Genomic DNA, 19856 nt, shown 5'->3' with positions numbered 1-19856 from the left:
ACTGAAGCTGGAGTCTTATATCTCCCTCACTAACTTTAAGCATCAGCTGTCAGAGCAGCTTACCGATCACTCCACTTGTACACAACCCATCTGTAAATAACCACCCAACTACCTCATCCCCGTTATTTATTTTTTGCTCCTTTGCACCCCAGTATCTCAACTTGCACATTCATATTCTGCACATCTATCACTCCAGTGTTTAATTGCTAAATTGTAATTATTTTGCCACTATGGCATATTTATTGACTTACCTCCCTAATCTTACTACATTTGCACACTGTGTTTAGATTTTTCTATTGCGTTATTGACTGTACGTTTGTTTATCCCATGTGTAACTGTGTTGTTTGTGTCGCACTGCTTTTCTTTATACTGGCCAGGTCGCATTTGTAAATGAGAACTTGTTCTCAACTGGCCTACCTGGTTATATAAAGGTGAAATTGAAAAAAACAAGGCTGCAGAACTGACAGTGTTCAACAGGGGAGTCAAACTCATTCCATTGAGTGTCTGCTGTTTTTTTTCCCTTTCAATCAAGACTTAGCCAACCAGTTGAGGGGAGTGCCTTACTAATTAGTGACCTCAATTCATCAATCTAGTACAAGGGAGGAGCAAAAACCTGGAGGATGTTGGACTTTACACCTCCAGCACATCACTGGATTTTTGTCTTGGTTGGCATCCAATAAATATTGCATTACTGCCACCAACTAGAATGGAGTATAACTCCCTTATACTTTGTTGAAAAAAGGAAAAGAAATCAACAAACACCCTACCATCTAACCCTACACTCAGTAAAAACCCACCTGCCTACTCCTCTATTTAAACCTATAGTCCTTCATCAGGTCAACAATTAACATATCGCTTCTATCCCCAATACTACACATTCCTTTGTCTCCTGCCCTTCTGCACAATTCTCACACCTAGGAACCTCCCACCTACACATTGCTGCCACATGCCCATAAGCTTGACAGCTGTAACAACATAATGTATTTGGCACATAAACTCATATGGGAAACTGAAATATCCTAAAATCACTTTATTGGGCAGACTCAACATCAAAACTGAAAAGAACAGACAATGACTCTTCTGTTTCACCACTCACGCTACCCTGTCTGCGTCGCACAAGCATCACAAACACCGAGAATCACTCCTTTCAATGGCACTCTTTTGCTGAGAGCAAAACAAGTCACATCTCTTGTCCTAATTTGTTTGCAACGAAGCACTTGCCCCCTCTGACCAGCGGAAAACACAAACAATTGTCACAAGGCTACTTCGGGTGACTTTCACCGATTCCACAGCACCCAACTTAGTTTTCACCCACCCAGACACCACAAATGCATCAGCCAAAAGTCAGGGGTCCACCTTCTCCAAAAATGTCACTCCTAATGTCACAGACTCTTTATCCTGACCATTGGTACAAGCCTCGGGCTCCACCACACCTGCCACCTTCAATAATTTGCCCTCACTCACTTTCATTTCTCCTCCAGACCTTGATCTGGCATACCACTCACTCTGCTTAGACTTTCTACCATTCTTCTTCAACAAACCATCTTGCTATTTTCCATCATTTTTCCATTTAAATCATTTAGCAGACATTCTTATCCAGAGACACTTAGAGGAGCAATTAAGGTTAAGTGCCTTACTCAAGCGCACATCGGCAGATTTTTCACCTAGTCGGCTGGGGAATTCGAACCAGCGACCTTCCGGTTTACTGGCCTAATGCCCTTAACCTTTAACTCCATCCACCTCTCTTTTTCACTTCGTTCCTCATCCATATTACAAGTATGTGTCTCCTTATGATAATATTGTACTTCTTCTAACATACATCTCATAATTTCCCTATCAGGGAACACCATTTCTTCAACAACAAAATTACAAGTCAATCACTGGAGTTCATTCCCTATATTGGGAGACCAAAAAGAGCTAGCTGAAAGCCATGCCTGCAATGTTCTGATAGGCTGCCACTGTTATAAACTCAGCAAAAAAAAGAAACGTCCCTTTTCCAGGACCCTGTCTTTCAAAGATCATTATTAAAAATCCAAATAACTTCATAGCTCTTCATTGTAAAGGGTTTATACACTGTTTTCCATGCTTGTTCAATGAACCATAAACAATTAATGAGCATGCACCTGTGGAACGGTCGTGAAGACACTAACAGCTTACAGACGGTAGGCAATTAAGGTCACAGTTATGAAAACATAGGACACTAAAGAGGCCTTTTTACTGACTCTGAAAAACACCAAAAGAAAGATGCCCAGGGTCCCTGGTCATCTGCGCGAACATGCCATAGGCATACTGCAAGGAGGCATAAGGACTGTAGATGTGGCCAGGGCAATAAATTGCAATGTCCATACTGTGAGACACCTAATACAGTGCTACAGGGAGACAGGACGGACAGCTGATCGTCCTCGTAGTGGTACACCAAGTGTAACAACACCTGCACAGGATTGGTACATCCGAACACCACACCTGCGGACCAGGTAAAGGATGGCAACAACAACTGCCCGAGTTACAACAGGAACGTACAATCCCTCAATCAGTGCTCAGACGGTCCGCAATAGGCTGAGAGAGGTTGGACTGAGGGCTTGTAGGCCTGTTGTAAGGCAGGTCCTCACTAGACATCACCGGCAACAACGTCGCCTATCGGCACAAACCCACCGTCGCTGGACCAGACAGGACTGGCAAAAAGTGCTCTTCACTGATGAGTCATGGTTTTGTCTCACCAGGAGTGATGGTTGGATTTGCGTTTATCGTCGAAGGAATGAGCGTTACACCGAGGCCTGTACTCTGGAGCGGGATCGATTTGGAGGTGGAGGGTCCGTCATGGTCTGGGGTGGTGTGTCACAGCATCATTGGACTGAGCTTGTTGTCATTGCAGGCAATCTCAATGCTGTGCATTACAAGGAAGACATCCTCCTCCCTCATATGGTACCCTTCCTGCAGGATCATCCTGACATGACCCTCCAGCATGACAATGCCACCAGCCGTACTGCTCGTTCTGTGCGTAATTTCTTGCAAGACAGGAATGTCAGTGTTCTGCCATGGCCAGCGAAGAGCCTGGATCTCAACCCCATTGAGCACGTCTGGGACCTGTTGGATCGGAGGGTGAGGGCTAGGGCCATTCCCCCCAGAAATGTCTGGGAACTTGCAGGTGCCTTGGTGGAAGAGTGGGGTAACATCTCACAGCAAGAACTGGCAAATCTGGTGCAGTCCATGAGGAGGAGATGCACTGCAGTACTTAATGCAGCTGGTGGCAACAACAGATACGGACTGTTACTTTTTATTTTGACCCCCCCCCCCCTTGTTCAGGGACACATTATTACATTTTTGTTACTCACATGTCTGTAGAACTTGTTAAGTTTGTCTCAGTTGTTGAATCTTGTTATGTTCATACAAATATTTACACATAGTATGCTGCCCTAAGCATAAAAACGTAAATATTTGAATAAACCTCCATCATACTTCATTAACATATTTTAAACTATCTAAATGGAATAATATTAAATATATTTATTGGCCATTTTATTTCAGTTTGAATCCCCGAGCTGAAAAATAATTTAAGGATACAGCTTGAGCAGCAATTTAGAAGTAACACTGTTGAGTACTGTGCACCATTTGCATTTCACACTTTAGTTGTTCACATTGTGAAATTTGTAATTTGTCATTTAAAGTATAACATTATTCAGTTTGAAAATGAACATCAAAACATTTGAATAAACTAAATATGAGGAACAATACAAATGAAAATTTCAGCTGCAGAAAAGGATGCTGGGTAATATTTGCATTTTTGTGCACATAAATGCGTTTTTGAAAGTATACTTTAATGAATACATTTTGTCGACATTTAAGTTAATTATATATTTTTGAAAGTATACTTAAGTATATTTTCTTGAGATATGAAAAATGATACTCTCAGGAACCATGTTCCTCAGCCGTGATGTATTACTTTAGTTCCTTGTTGCATGGAAAATGTATGTTTTGGAATATTTGTATTTTGTATATTTGTATTATTCCTTTCACTCTGTTATTTAAATCAGTATTGTAGAGTCACTACAATGTTGTTGATCCATCCTCAGTTTTCTCCCATTACAGCTACTGAACTCTGGAACTGTTTTACAATCACAAATGGCCTAGTGGTATCATCCCTGAGCAGTTTCATGCCTGTCCTTTAGCTCAGTTCGGAAGGACAAATGTATCTTTGATATGTTTGGGTGGTTTAATACATAATTCACAGTATAATTATTAACTTGACCATGCTTAAAGAGATATTCAATGTCTGATTTGATATTGTTACAGATCTATCAATCATTTCCCTTTTAAGAAGCTTTCAAAAGGCTCCCTGGTATTTGAAGTTGCATCTGTGCTTGAAATTGAATACTTGACTGAGGGACCTTACAGGTGCTGTATGGGGGACAGAGGAAGGGTTAGTCATAAAAACAATTATGTCAACCCCTATTACTTCACACAGAGTCCATGCAACATATTATGTGATTTGTTACGCCAAATTTTACTCCTGAACTAATTTAGGCTTGCCTAAACAAAGGGACTGAATACTTATTCAATTACTATATTTTAGTTATCTAATTTGTATTATTTATTTTTTACTTTGACATTACATAGTATTTTGAGTTCATTGTTGATAACAAATGACAATTAAATCTATTTTAATCCCACTTTTTAACAATAAAATTGGAAGAAATACAAGGGGTATGAATACTTTTGCAAGGCACTTATAGTGTACTTGATCACTCACAAGCAGAGTTTCATAAAAAAGTACACTTTTAATAAGTGTGTTGAAGTGTAATTGTCGTATATTCATAGTATACTTATTAAGATATACTAGAAAAATACATCTCGTATTTGAAGTATATTATTTGAATAGTGCAATTAAGTATGAACCTGGTGACACTGCAGAAACATTGATGCGCTCTCAACCAGAGGTCACAAGTTCAAATAATGAATGTATACTCTAAGTCAAGTGTCTTTGGGCACTGCTAGTTTTATGTTGGTGGTGATAATTGGACAATTATTGATTGATTCTGGGCAGCTTTTAGCAAAGTGCAGAAATTCATTCTTGCTAGTAAGCCTGTAGCGATATCTCTTTCACGCTCACAGATCTGGTAGTGTAGCTGCACATTTCCGGTTGCTAGCGACCAAGAGTTTATGAATTCAAATCCCATTTAATGATGAGTGCCAAGAGTTGTCACAGTGCACCTTTTTTTTTTAAAGTGCACTAATTGAAATCAGAATACAGCAGCATACTGTCATTTTCTAGAAATAACACCTTCAAGTTGTTGTTTATGTTTCTGTTGTATACATTTAATGCATTCTTGCTTATCTCCATTGTGCAGCAGGAACTTCAGGTAGCTAGCAACCAAGAGGTTGTGAGTTCAAATCTCAAGAGAGGTTGAGTGTTAAGTAATCAGCATACTGTCCTTTAATATTAACACCTGAATTTAGCTGTAAAATGCAGTAACTAGTTGTTGATTAACCATATTTTCACCGTAACTATAAAAAATACTCCAGGGGACTATGACATAATGTCCTTGGGAATGTCCCTGGAACAAACAGGGAACTAAACAAAACCTGCAGGAGACAATTACTGTTTAAATGTAATTAATGTCAATTATGTCTTTCAAAGTAAAATATTCTAAATTACATTTGACAACTGAGTTTTCAAGTGATAAAATGTCACTTGTAGTTTCATGGTATCACATGTTGAAATTTTGCATTCCCATGTTGTCACATTCATTTCACATTAATTTCACATGAGATCAGGTTCTCTCTCACATGTGCTCACATGTTGTCACGTGTAGTTTATGTTATCACATGTTGTCACATGTTGCTTCACATGTTGTCACCTGTTATCACATTAACTTCACATGTTCATGTGTTCACATGTGAATTTAATGTTTTCTTTCCCGTATCCTGCTGTTTGTCTTTTCCACTCTCTTTCCTCTCACTTCTCTCTTTTCTTTCCCCCACTCTCATTTTGTTCTATTTAACTGTTCCAATTCATCTCATCCCCGGTGCATTCATTGTATCTGGGATGCTATGGTTTCGGTGTGTGCTGCCAAACATTATCTGTTATACTGTCTGAGAGCACTATGCCAAGTCTCCTCTATAACTTATGTCATCTCTATCTCCACCGCTGATTTCCTCTCTATTTATCCTCGATTTCTTATTTATTTATTTATCTTATATCTCAATATTTCTCATTTTCTTTCCTTCACACCCTACTCTACCCCTCTTTACATCTCCATGGCTTGTCTCTCTTCACTACTATGCACTATCTATCCTTCTCTATCCCCCCCTTTCTCTCCCATCCTCTTCTTCCTCCACCTTCTGACCTTACCTGAATCTGTCTTTTACCTTTCCTATTTTCTCCATCTCCATCCATCACCTTCCTCAAACCCCTTTATCGCCTCCTCCTCATGCCCCTCTCCTCTCTGTCCCTCTCTGTAGTAGATGACAGCCACCATCCCTCCAAAGCCTCTTCCTCATCCCCATCTCCTTCTCTCTGTCTCTCTCTATATAGGAGTGGGTGACAGCCACCGACCTGCTGATCTCTCTGGACAGGCTCAACACTTTCGGAGACGAGTTCTTCAAGGACGCCAAGGTGCTGCGATCCTACTTCTACGCCATCTCTGATTTCTCTGTGGGAGCCAGGTAACACACACCTGACATCTGATTGGTCCTCAGAGGCCTTTGGCTGTCGTCGTGGATACTCCCTCCAAAAACAAAGAGAGACAAAACTATCACGCCTTTCCTTCACTCTCCTCTACTTCTTTCTCTTTCTCAATCCACCGGGGATTGTGGTCACTGCTAGAACTCGACATTAGCCAAAAAGCTCAATAGAAAGAGAGAGAGAGAGAGAGAGCAAGAAATAGCAAGAAAGAGGAGGGAGAGCATATTTGCCGTGTAGTTTTGATTTATCTTTGTTTTGTTTGCTCCTTTCTCAGACAGACTCAACTATAAAACAACAACCCAGCGTGGCCCATTTGATAGATAATAAAACACATATGGCGAACGTCCGCTGCACATTTCCTCCCTCTGTATCCTGTTTACATGATAAACAGTCTCAAACGCAAGCCCTGCATGGTCCTGGACAGAGGAGACATAGAAACATAGCCACGTAATTTGCCTCTGTTCCTGTCCCTTTCCTGTCTCTGTCCCTGCTCTGTCCCTGGTCCCTAGACCTGGGTTCAAATACTATTTGAAATCATTCCCAAAACTGAAAACCAGGCCCCCATGTCTGCTGGTCCCTGGGCTTATTCCTCACAGTAATGAGAAGGGACAACAGGAGGAAGGCGGAACAGACAGGATGTTCATAGGCACGGCAGGATAACATGGTTGTTATTAAGTAATTGAGATGAAGCCTTCACCCACTGCTTCAACAGGATCTGACACCTGTCATAAGTGGCTATGATCACAGCTAGGCGTGACAGTCTGACAAATGACCCAACAATGTCACCATGACACCGGAGGGAACGGCGAGGGGCTACCTGACCACTTGTTTGGTTAGTGTAGCATACTTAGCCTAGCTCATTGGATTGGCCATAGCAGTGCTAGCACAATTCTCACACTGAATGTTATGAATGGACACAATAAGTGCCAGGGTACGTCAATGTGTTGGCTTTAATGGTCAACCAGTGGAATATAACAACTCAAAATAGTAAAAAGAAATGATCCAGAACTGATGGAGTACTGAGCTGCTATTTGATCTATATCTGTGCCATACTCATTATTGTGGTTGTCAAGTGTTCCTCAGCGTCTGCTAGTAGAGACATCTGATTTGGTGGTTGGGGGCACTTTTTACTTCCTGGCTCACAACGTCCTTGTCACAACAACAACAACAATAACAGAAACAGAAATAACTGATTCAAAGCCATTAGCATAAAGCGTCTGGATCTGGGACAGCTGGCTAAATCTGACAGGGACGGGCGCGATGTTGAGCCCCCCCCTCCCTTCACAGAAAGACCCTCTACAGAACCAATGACAGAGGATGAGTTCCAAATGGAATCCTACTCCATATTTCATGCTTTACTTTTTACCAGGACCCATAGTGCTCTAGTCAAAAGTATTGCACTATATTATAGGGCATAGGTTTACCATTCGGGACGCAGGTAAGCACTCAACAGAACCAATGACGATAAGGAGAATCAGACACTATAAAGATCGGGCCTGAGATAACAGCTATTAGCAATACATTCCTGATCATTAAATTACCTTGGATAAATTGTGTCTTCTAGTCACAGGAAATTATATTTTCTCGACTGGTTGGAAAGGAAGGTATAGCATAAGAACGCACACACACACAATCACACACACACACACACACACACACACACACACACACACACACACACACACACACACACACACACACACACACACACACACACACACACTCATGCACACACACACACACACACACACACACACACACACACACACACACACACACACACACACACACTCATGCACACGCACACAGACACACACACAGTGTGCATGAGTGTTTCTAGTTGTTGTTTATGCTTAGGGACAGCTTGTGCAGACGAGAGTTGATCACACAGGGGAGTTGAACAGCGCAGAGCAGTAGTCACTGAAGGGGATAAAATCTCCACCTTATCCCAGGCGATGTATCTGCCACTGAGTGAACGTAATGGGAAGTGACAAGTCCTCACAGTGAAAAAACCTTCTCATTTTACACCTATTCTCCACTACTCTGTCCTATTCTCTATTAATTTCCCTCAGTGTGCATGTGTGTGTGCGCGGGCGGGCGAGCATGCGTGCGTGTGTGCAAACGTGCGTGCGTGTGTCCTCAGTGCATGCGCGTGCGTCCATACAAGTGTGTGTATATTAATGTGCCTGCGTGCTCACGCACCTCTCCATCTTTATCCCGCAGGTGTAAGTGTAATGGCCATGGCAGTGAGTGTGTGTTGGATGAACAGGGGGCTCTGGTGTGTGACTGCCAGCATCACACTGCTGGGGTGGACTGCCAGAAGTGTCACCCATTCTACCAGGACAGGCCATGGGCCAGGGCCACTGGAGACTCTGCCAACCAGTGTATGAGTGAGTACTAAAGATCTGTTAAGTCACTCTTGGGGAGGGGGGTTATAGTTAGTGAGTACTAATATTGCACGGTATACCAGAACTTCAGTGCTTCGTTATTATTATTATTTTTGAATGGTTCTGTACTAGAGGTTTTGTTACATTCAATACTATTTGTATCAGCGCAGCCCCTTTATAGAGTGAAGAGCAAAGTGCCTGCTCAATTGACTCATTCATTGCTAGAGCTGTCTGGGTTGCATTGTTAGCTCCCAACTCATATTGCACCGAAGTTAACACACTTGAATAATGCAACACAGAATGTAAAAATGTTGAAATTGTGTTATTAATGTTTGTAAAACAATATCCATACACCCTTATGGAAAAACCACATGATTTCACACGTGGAAAATCACATGATTTCACATGTGACATTTCCACATGTTTTGATGATGAGGATTTTCACATGTAAAGTCATGTGAAACCATGTGTTTTTGGAACACTTCACATGTGATGATATTTCACATTAAGATTTCACAGGTGATGCCCTGCAAACAAGAATGCGTTGTCATGATACACACACAGTGATGTGAACATCCAGTGTTTCCAATTTACATATTTTACACACATGACTACATTGTGTATGTTTATTTATACAGTAATTATTCAAAATGTCCATACATGAGATTTGAACTCACAACCACTTCATTTGCAGCATTACGTGCTTCCTGCTACACCATCATATCTGTGTCAGTAGCTGATTTTACCTGTATTCCTACACTTTGGATCTCAGCTTTGTTTTTGACCAAGGCCCGAAATATGCTAATGAGCCCCACGAGTACATTTCCCCAACCTATCAAAGTGCAGTGATGATCCTTACATTCTATAAAAAAAAACATTAGGCAGAAAAATGTCCCGTTATACTGAAAAGGTACCATATGAGAACATGTGTGTATCTGTGAGGTGTACCTTTGACCTATTTGTGTCATATATATACATACAAGCATGAACCTGGTGGCATTGCAGAAACAGTGAGGCACTCCCCAACCAAGAGGTTGCAAGTTCAAATCCTCAAAGAATTCATGTCAAGTGTCCTTGAGCACTGCTAGATTTAAGTGGATGTTAAGTTCTTGCCAGTAAGTCTGTAGTCATATCTCATTAATAACACTCACTAAGCTTTTGGTGTAGCTACACTGCAGCATTACTTTTCTGATTGATAGCGACCAAGAGGCTATGAGTTCAAAATCCCATTTAAAGCCCAAGAGTTGTCACAGTACAAATTATCAAAAAATAATTTTACGCTAATTAGAATCAGAATACAGCAGCGTAGTGACATTTTATAGAAATAACACCTTGAAAATGTTGTATACATTGACTTATTTTTACTGCAACTTTTAGCAATGTGCAGAAATGTATTCTTGCCAATCTCCATTATGTCCCCATAACTGGTGGTGCAGCGGGAATTTAAGGTAGCTAGAGTTGTGGATTTATAGATTTTCACTGCAACTAGACAAAAACCTCCAGGGGACCACGGCGCAACGTTCTAGGGACGTCCCTAGAACAAACCGGGAACTAGACGAAACCTGCAGGTGACCGTGACCGTGTTTTGTTTCGGCCAAGGCAGCAGCTACTCTTCCTGGGGTTTAGTAACATTAAGGCAGTTAAATACACAATTTTAAATATTACATGACATTACACTTCATAACACTTTACCCAATACACAATTTTAGCTTTAAAAAACCAAACAGATAAAAAAGAAAGCATCACATCGACTCTCCTCTTTCTAAAGAGCTAATCTAATGAAGAAACATGGAAAAAGTACTTTCATTGCTTTTGTATTGAAGGGATTATTTTATAGCGCTACTCCACTATCACATGCAACAGGACATCCATGTGTACCTGTTTGTAGAGTGCATGTCTTATCATGTGTATGTGTGTCTGTGCCTGTGTGTGTCTCTTCACAGTCCCCATTGTTCCATAAGGTGTATTTTTATATTTTCAAAAAATATATATATTCTACTGCTTGCATCAGTTACCTAATGTGGAATAGAGTTCCATGTAGCCATGGCTCTATGTTGTGCAGTGCGACTCCCATAGTCTGTTTTTGACTTGGTGACTGTGAAGAGACCTTTGGTGGCACGTCTTGTGGGGTATGCATGGGTGTCTGAGCTGTGTGGTAGTAGTTTAAACATACACCTCGGTACATTCAGCATGTCAACACATCTTACAAAAACAAGTAGTGATGAAGTCAGTCTCTGCTCCACTTTGAGCCATGAGAGATTTACATGCATATTATTAATGTTAGCTCTGTTTGTGATAAGATGCAAACCATAACGCAAAATATGCTGATTTCAAAGCTGATTTCCACCAAAAAAGTTATTCATTAACTTTGTCTCCCTTACCACCAAAAACGCATTCACTTCTTCATCTCTCTCACCTCCCGTCCAGTTTCCACTGGCTTCCATAGCCACAAAGTCCGATTCCACAGCTACTTTCTGCCTTTATGTACATACAGTATCTACCTCAAAAACCTGGTACCCCTGCACATTGATCTGGCACTGGTAGTATAGTGGGTTCGATTCCTGGTACCACCCTTAAGTAAAAATGTATGCACGCATGACTGTAAGTCGCTTTGGGTAAAAGCAGCTGCTAAATAGCATATATTATTGTGTTTAAAAAGCATTCCTACTGAAATAATATTGAACTTATCATATGTTAATGTAACATCTGTAAGATGTTGTTGTAGCATAATTAAGATGAATTCCATGTGTACTGTCCATTCGTGCATGCATGTCTAAGCGTGAATGTGTGTGTGTGTGTGTGTGTGTGCGTGCGTGCGTGCGTGCGTGCGTTTGCTTACGTGTGAGTATCATTGGGGTTCAGGCTTATCGCGTTGTGCACTGAGCGGTGTGCTGCTGTGGAGGAATTGTAATTGGTTGGATGGATAAACCCATAAAGGAAAGGCGCCTCGTGAATTGTTTTTATGCTAGATTCCATTAAGCAACAAGATTGTTTTAATTACGCTCAGGCTGTGTTCCACATGCTACCCTAATTCCTATATGGTGCACTACTTTTGTTACAGTGCAATTTGGGATGCAGCCAACAGTCTCTGTACTTAACAGACAACATTTTTAAATAGACTGCTGAATGTACTGTAGAAGAAGTGAATATATTATTCAATAAATACAACTCCCTACAAAAAAAAGCACTGAATGTGAAAGTATAAGAGGAATAAAAATGAACGCTCACTGTATCATAATTCCACCCTCTGTATCCAGTGAGATAGAAACTCGTTTTGACGCAGCTTGCCGGGCCAAGCTCTTTCTCTCCTCTCCGCCGTCCGAGGCATGTGTCTGGAACTAGCACCATATGGTCCGGCTTGTCAGAACACAAACACTGTAATTGAAAATGCCATCTTTTCTCAGCCAAGAGAGAGAAAGTTGAGCAAAGTTCACACACACATGCAAGCAGGCATGCATGCACACACGCGCACACACACACGTTTCTTACAACATCCTTCTGCTTCTTAAGAAGTTACTTAGCAGACCTAAGTGTCATATTTATCACACTAACCAGTTCCTAGTTAGGAAGCGGTTTTAATCAGTGTACCTGAGCTACCTGCTTTGAATACATGTGTAATGACTCAGGCAGACTCAATCTGTTTGCAGTCACACGCAGTATTACTCATGTTCATCTTTAACGCTTTTTAAATCTCATATTATCCCGTCTGCTACATAAACAGTAAACAAAAATCGACACATGTAAACAAAGTGATCTTGAAAATGAGATGGTGAATCTCAAGAGTTCATCCTGCAAAATGTCAAATAAAAATGCATAAATTGTTGAGTGTAGGTTGTATTATATCTTACATGTTGACGTTTTAGTCCTTAGCAGACTCTCTTATCCAGAGTGATTTACAAATCAGACTTTCATATCTTGCTGTATGCCCTCCTGTATGCACTTTAGGCCCGAATCCTGTAACTTGAGAATGACACATGCTCAGGTGTGGATGTCCTTGATGATCTTGATATTCTAGTGAATATGCCTACTCTCTAACAATCAAATATACTCTAACTGCAAATACACTCTTTTCCTACACTGCGGAGCAAAATCCAAATAGAATGGAGCCTCTCCTGTCTTCCGGCATCAGGGAGGAATAATCATATGGTTATTGCAAACTCAACAGAGAGTTTGATGTGTAATAGAATGGGTAATTTCCCACAATCCCCCCCTCGGGTAGTCAGATAGGCAGACAGCAGAATACTGCGGTGGAGAGGAAATGCATGCAGCGTACTCTAACAGAGCCCTGTGATAGGAGGTTATCGCCAGAGTAATTGTTTCTTGTACAAACATGTATTAAAGTTATCGCGGTGCCCCCTGACTATAGGATTGGCTACTCATTTTGACCGTGTGAATTGAGATTAGTAACCAGCCTGTAAATTATGATACAATCCCACACACATTATCTCTCAAAAACATAACCCCCACCCTTTCTCTCTTGCTTTTCCTCCCCCACCTCATTCTACCACTTTTCTCCTCCCCATCTCTCTCTTGCTCGTTGCTATTACCCTGTCACTCTCTTCTGCCCCACATCTCACTCTCTGTCTCTCTCTCTCCCTCTCGCTCTTTACCTTGCCTCATTTCCTCCCTCTCCCTCCCTCTTTCCCTCTCCCCTTTCCTTCTCCCCCACTCTTTCCCTCTCCCCTTTCCTTCTCCCTATTCCCCCACTCTTTTTAATCCCCCCGACCCTCTCTCTACCTCCTCCTTTTTCTCTCCTCAGAGTGTAACTGCAGTGGGCGAGCGGATGCATGTGTCTTCGATGCGGAGCAGTACCGTAGCACAGGGAGTGGGGGGCGCTGTGTGGACTGTAGGGACCACACTGACGGACCGCACTGTGAACGCTGCAAAGAGAACCACTACCGACGGTCACCACAGGACCTCTGCCGCCCCTGCGACTGTAACACCATAGGTAAACCATCTATTTTAGACTGTTACATATAAATGAATTCCCTCAATCAGTGTTTCATTCATTGTCATTCATTAATTCTTATTCAATCAGTTCACTGTAACTTGTTATTTATCTTTAAAGAGCAACTGTACCCCGCAAAAACTACTGCTGTGGTTGAAAACGGCCTATGTGGCATCGATATGAGTCAGAAATGCTTGTTCTAGTGTAAAAATTTGTATCACTTTACGTTAAGTTGCCTCTATTACTATGTAACTAAAACCGTAAAAACTGTGTTAACACATTACTTACATAGGTTTTGCTATGTAATAACATGGTAATAGGGTTGTTGCGGAATCAGTTATTAAACAATTTACACATTCACTTGCTGAAGGTTATTCCACATGTGTAACTACTGATGTTATTACACATTGTTCCACCATGTAACTAATGTTTTGTAATTACACATTTGAAAGACACCAGTGAATTACCATGTTAATAACTACCACTACCATTGAATCCACATGTAATACCAGGGTTGATAAATAGGCTAGGACCTGGTACTTTCAATAACTACCAGTAATTCTTATTTAGTTTATTTCTATGTTATTTCTATGTTAGAACAATGTAGTTACATAGGATATACTTGTAATTATTATGTACCTACCCAGGAGCAAGCAACTTAATGTATCTTGAAACCCAGTAGGGTATAACCTTTATAATTACTATGTACTTACAATTTAACATCCTTTCTAGTTACAATGAAACAACCTTTGCAGACCAGGAGAATTTAGGAGACAGGAGAACATTAGGTTTAACCCTTTTAGTTACATTTTACTTACAATGTAACAATATTTAAAAAACAACTCTGTCATTACAATGTGGCTACAAGGGATATACATGAATTTACAATGTACTTACAGGAGCAAGCGACTTAATGTAAAGTGAAGTGACATTTTAATTACTTTGTAGTTAAAAGGTAACAGCCTTTGCAGAAAATAGGCTAACCAGGAGAAATAAGGATACAGGATATTTTTTTATATTCATATTCACACCATTCAAATTCAATTCCCAATTTTAGACTCAAAGCAATAACTATTTTAGTTAGTCATATGTACTACTGCAGGGCGGTGGTAAAGCTAGCTAGCTAGCATTTCCCCATTATTCACTAATGTACATAGCTAGCTAGCTAGCCAGTGGCCGTTCAGCTAAACCTATAGGGTATGGCAAAGTGGGGAATTTTGCATTTCTACACTATTTAAAACTATTTAAAATGCTATTTGGAGAACAGCAAAAACAAACAATAATGCAATATTAGGTTTAAAGGTATGTGGAACAGCATGTATAATGTCAACCACTGCTCAACCTCATCATAGATTCACTGATTTTCTTGTGGAGGGGCACATACAGTGCACCGTGAAATAGATGCATAATAAACGTTATCAAGTCACAAGGCCAACTTGAAGTTTCGACATCCATAGGCGGCACGTGAGTTTCAAGTTTGGGGAAGTCATTTTTTCACAATAAAATTGCACCACTATCATCACATTTGCCGACTGATGTAAAATACGCTCCTATTCCTAATGTGATGAGAAGATTGCATAGTCATAATTTAGGCTGATAATATAACTCAATCACTGTTAGTGAAACAGACTGTTGCCTGAGTACGTAGTGAAATAGAGGAGGCCTAATCAGAGACTTTTCTTGTCCTTTCTTTGCACGGGAAAATGTTCGCCTTTTATAAACACATTTCATACAATTCTACTACACTTAATATGACTGGAGACATAAGCAACATCTTTTTAATACGACACAAATCAGTAGCCTTCTCTGCTGACACTGACAAACAGATCAATATAAACAACCTTGGCTTGGATGCAACCATCTAATCTAGGCCTACAAAAAGGGGAGACACAAATTGAAGGAGGAAATGATTGTCCCCCAAAAAACTTTGCAGTGGTACTGATCTTATTGGCTCTCTGCTGGTGCCAATAAGATTCTGTTCACTCAATTGGGAGTTGAACATTTCGCAGCACTCACATTAACATCTGCTAACTGTGTGTATGTGACCAATGACATTTTATTTTATTTTATTTTATTTGAACATTTTCATAACTAGAGACCAGACCTGGGCAGAAAATAATAGTATTTTGTAGTTTCTTTGAAAATACCAACTTTTGAAATATTCAAGGTAGTCGGATAATGACAATCAACTAAAGGCAACTATTTCCTTTGATATTCAATTACATCTCAATTACATAATATTTTAAAGTATTTTGAATACCTCTCAGAAAAAAATATAACATTTGAAGGTATATGAATATGTGAAAGTTATTTAAAAACAAACCAAAATATGTATTTGATGGCTACCAAATATTTGATGAACCAAAAACTAGAAGAGTTAGTTAAATTACTATGGATTTATTTTCCCTGGTTGACACAGACATGCTCAGGAAAGTGATAGCTCAACTTAAACCTTCTTCCTGCCTTCTCGATCCTACCCTCACCAGCATCTTCAAAAAAGTTTTTAATTGCATATCTGAAGAAGTGCAAGCTATTGTTAATAACTCCCTGTTCACAGGAACTTTCCCCACTGAACTAAAAACTGCTATGGTGAAACCCCTTCTGAAAAAAAGTAATTTAAATTCTTCAGATCTTCATTTTTGGCCAATCTCCAACCTTCCATTCTTAAGCAAAATTCTGGAGTGAATTATTTTTAAGTGCCAACTGTATTTTAGAAAAATTACAATCTGGTTTCCATGCCCCCCACAGCACAGAGGCAGCCTTAGTTAAATGGTAAATGCCAAACAGCTCTTTGTCCTACTCTTGGATTTAAGTGCTGCATTTGACACTGTTAACCATGATGTATTCAACTAGTTTTTTTTAAATAGTTGCTTTCTCAGGTCTGTATTCAATAGTTGTTAGACACCTCCAACATAACTATTTGTGTCACCCAATGGTTTTTTACTTTCCACAAATTTAAAACTAGTTATCCCAGGTATACTAGAGACATTTTCTTTCTCTTCTCTATTCAGCAATAGCCACTTGCTTTCTAAACTATGTTTTTACTATGATGGTATTTTTGAATTATTGTGATATGCCTAGGTCTATTTAACTGCTTTTCAGTGACCGCAACTCAAAAATCTGCTACACCATACAGTGCATTCCTAAAAGTATTCAGACTTCTTCCATTTTTCCACATTTTATTACGTTACAGCCTTCTTCTACAATGGATTCAATTAATTGTTTCCCTCATCAGTCTACACACAATACCCCATAATGACAAAGCAAAAACAAGTTTTTATAAATTTTTGCAAATGTATTGAAAAAAATATATAAAAAAAATACCTTATTTACATAAGCATTTAGACCATTTGCTATGAGACTCAAAATTGAGCTCAGGTGCATCCTGTTTCCTTTGATCATCCTTGAGATGTTTCTGCAACTTGATTGGAGTCAATGATTTGGAAAGGCACACACCTGTCTACATTAAGTCTCACAGTTGACGGTGCATGTCAGAGAAAAAACCAAACCATGAGGTAGTCAGGATCAAGGGATCCTTGATGAAAACCTGCTCCAGAGTGCTCAGTACCTCAGACTGGGGCAAAGGTTCACCTTTCAACAGGAAAACAATCCTAAGCACACAGCCAAGACAATGCAGGAGTAGCTTCGGGGACAAGCCTCTGAATGTCCTTGAGTGGCCCAGCCAGAGCCCAGACTTGAACCCAATTGAACATCTCTGAAGAGACCTGAAAATAGCTATGCAGCGACGCTCCCCATCCAACCTGACAGAGCTTGAGAGGATCTGTAGAGAAGAATGGGAGAAACTCCCCAAATACAGGTGTGCCAAGCTTGTAGCGTCATACCCAATATTAAAGTTTTTTTTATCTGTAAAAATGTCTAAAAACCTATTTTTGCTTTGTCATTATGGGGTATTGTGTGTAGATTGATGAGGGGAGAAAAAAAACATTTAATCCATTTTAGAATCAGGCTGTAACGTAACAAAATGTGCAAAAAGTCAAGGGGTCTGAATACTTTCCAGATGCACTGTATATACAAATGTATGTGGACCCACCTTCAAATGACTGGATTCGGCTATTTCAGTCACCCCCGTTGCTGACAGGTATATAAAATCAAGGACACAGCCATGCAATCTCCATAGAGAAGCAGTAGAATGGCCTTACTGAAGAGCTCAGTGACTTTCAATGTGGCATCGTCGTAGGATGCCACCTTTCCAACAAGTCAGTTCGTCATATTTGTGCCCTGCTAAAGCTGCCCAGGTCAACTGTAAGTGGAACGTCTAGGAGCAACAACGGCTCAGCCGCGAATTGGAAGGCAAACTCACAGAACAGGACCACCGAGTGCTGAAGCGCGTAGCACGTAAACATCGTCTTTCCTCAGTTGCAACACTCACTACCAAGTTGCAAACTGCCTCTGGAAGCAACGGCACCACAAGTACTGTTCGTCGGGAAATGGGTGTACATGGCCGAGCAGCCGCACACAAGCCTAAGATCACCATGCGCAATGCCAGCCGTCGGCTGGAGTGGTGTAAAGCTTGTCGCCTTTGGACTCTGGAAACGTGTTCTCTGGAGTGATGAGTCACGATAATGAGTCATTAGTCCAAATGACTAATTTGGGTTTGTTGGATGCCAGGAGAACGCTACCTGCCCGAGTGCATAGTGTCAACTGTAAAGTTTGGTGGAAGATGAATAATGGTCTGGGGCTGTTTTTCATGGTTAGGGCTTAGCCCCTTAGGTCCGGTAAATGTTAATCTTGTTTCTTTTCCTTTGCACTTTTTACCCCTTTTTCGTGACTTCAAATTGGTGGTTACAGTCTTGTCCCATTTCTGCAACTCCTATACGGACTCGGGAGAGGCGAATGTCGTGAGCCATGTGTCCTCCAAAACACGACACTGCCAAGCCGCACTGCTTCTTGACACACTGCTCGCTTAACCCAGAAGCGAGCAGTGTGGGATCGAACCCGGCCTTAGACCGCTGCGTCACTTGGGAGACCCTACTGAAGGGTAATCTTAATGCTACAGCATACAATTACATTCTAGACGATTCTGTGCTTCAAACTTTGTGGCAACAGTTTGGAGAAGACCCTTTCCTGTTTCAACATGGCAATGCCCCCATAAACAAAGTGAGGTCCATACAGAAATGGTTTGTTGAGATCGGTGTGGAAGAACTTGACTGGCCTGCACAGAGACCTGACCTCAACCCCATCGAACACCTTTGGGATAATTTGGAACGCTGACTGCAAACCATCCTTAAACGTCCAACATCAGTGCCGACCTCACTAATGCTCTTGTGTTGAATGGAAGCAAGTCCCTGCAGCAATGTTCGAACATCTAGTGGAAAGCCTTCCAAGAAGAGTGGAGGCTGTTACAGTAGCAAAGGGGGAGACCAACTTCTTATTGATGCCCATGATTTTGGAATGAGATGTTTGATGAGCAAGTGTTCATATTCATTTGGTCATGTAATGTATTTGGTAGGCTATTTGCCATGCACGCTTCACAAATACACAATCCACAGCGAATTTTTTTTAAACGCTAATGATCCACTGTGGCCAAATTATGCTCTCTGCTGTAATATTTTGAATTATATTATTTATTTCTGTATAGGCATGAGTCATTTTGGCAAATGTATTTAAATTTAGACTGAACAATAATATAAACGCAACATGCAACAATTTCAAAGATTTTCCCGAGTTAAATTCCTTAGGCCCTAATGTAAGAATTTCACATGACTAGGAATACAGATATGCATCTGTTGGTCTCAGATACCTTAGGGGTGTGTATCAGAAAACCAGTCAGTATCTGGTTTGACCACCATTTGCCTTATGAAGTGCGACACATCTCCTT

General features: G+C 40.7%; 1 protein-coding gene across 1 annotated transcript in view; it reads left to right on the top strand.

Moving 5' to 3' along the window:
• The window catches only part of LOC106562972 (laminin subunit gamma-3), a 257596-nt gene that overhangs the window by 99662 nt on the left and 138078 nt on the right, over positions 1–19856 (top strand). Inside the window, exons 3-5 of the mRNA XM_014128127.3 lie at positions 6533–6663; positions 8906–9072; positions 13829–14017. Of these exons, the coding sequence (XP_013983602.3) occupies positions 6533–6663; positions 8906–9072; positions 13829–14017 (487 nt within the window). The remainder of the gene's footprint in view (positions 1–6532; positions 6664–8905; positions 9073–13828; positions 14018–19856) is intronic.

The sequence above is a fragment of the Salmo salar genome, chromosome 11 (assembly GCF_965601325.2).
Source record: "Salmo salar chromosome 11, fSalSal1, whole genome shotgun sequence".
NCBI lineage: Eukaryota > Metazoa > Chordata > Actinopteri > Salmoniformes > Salmonidae > Salmo > Salmo salar.
Note: the sequence above shows the minus strand (reverse complement) of the source record. Positions and strands in the feature narration are given on the sequence as shown.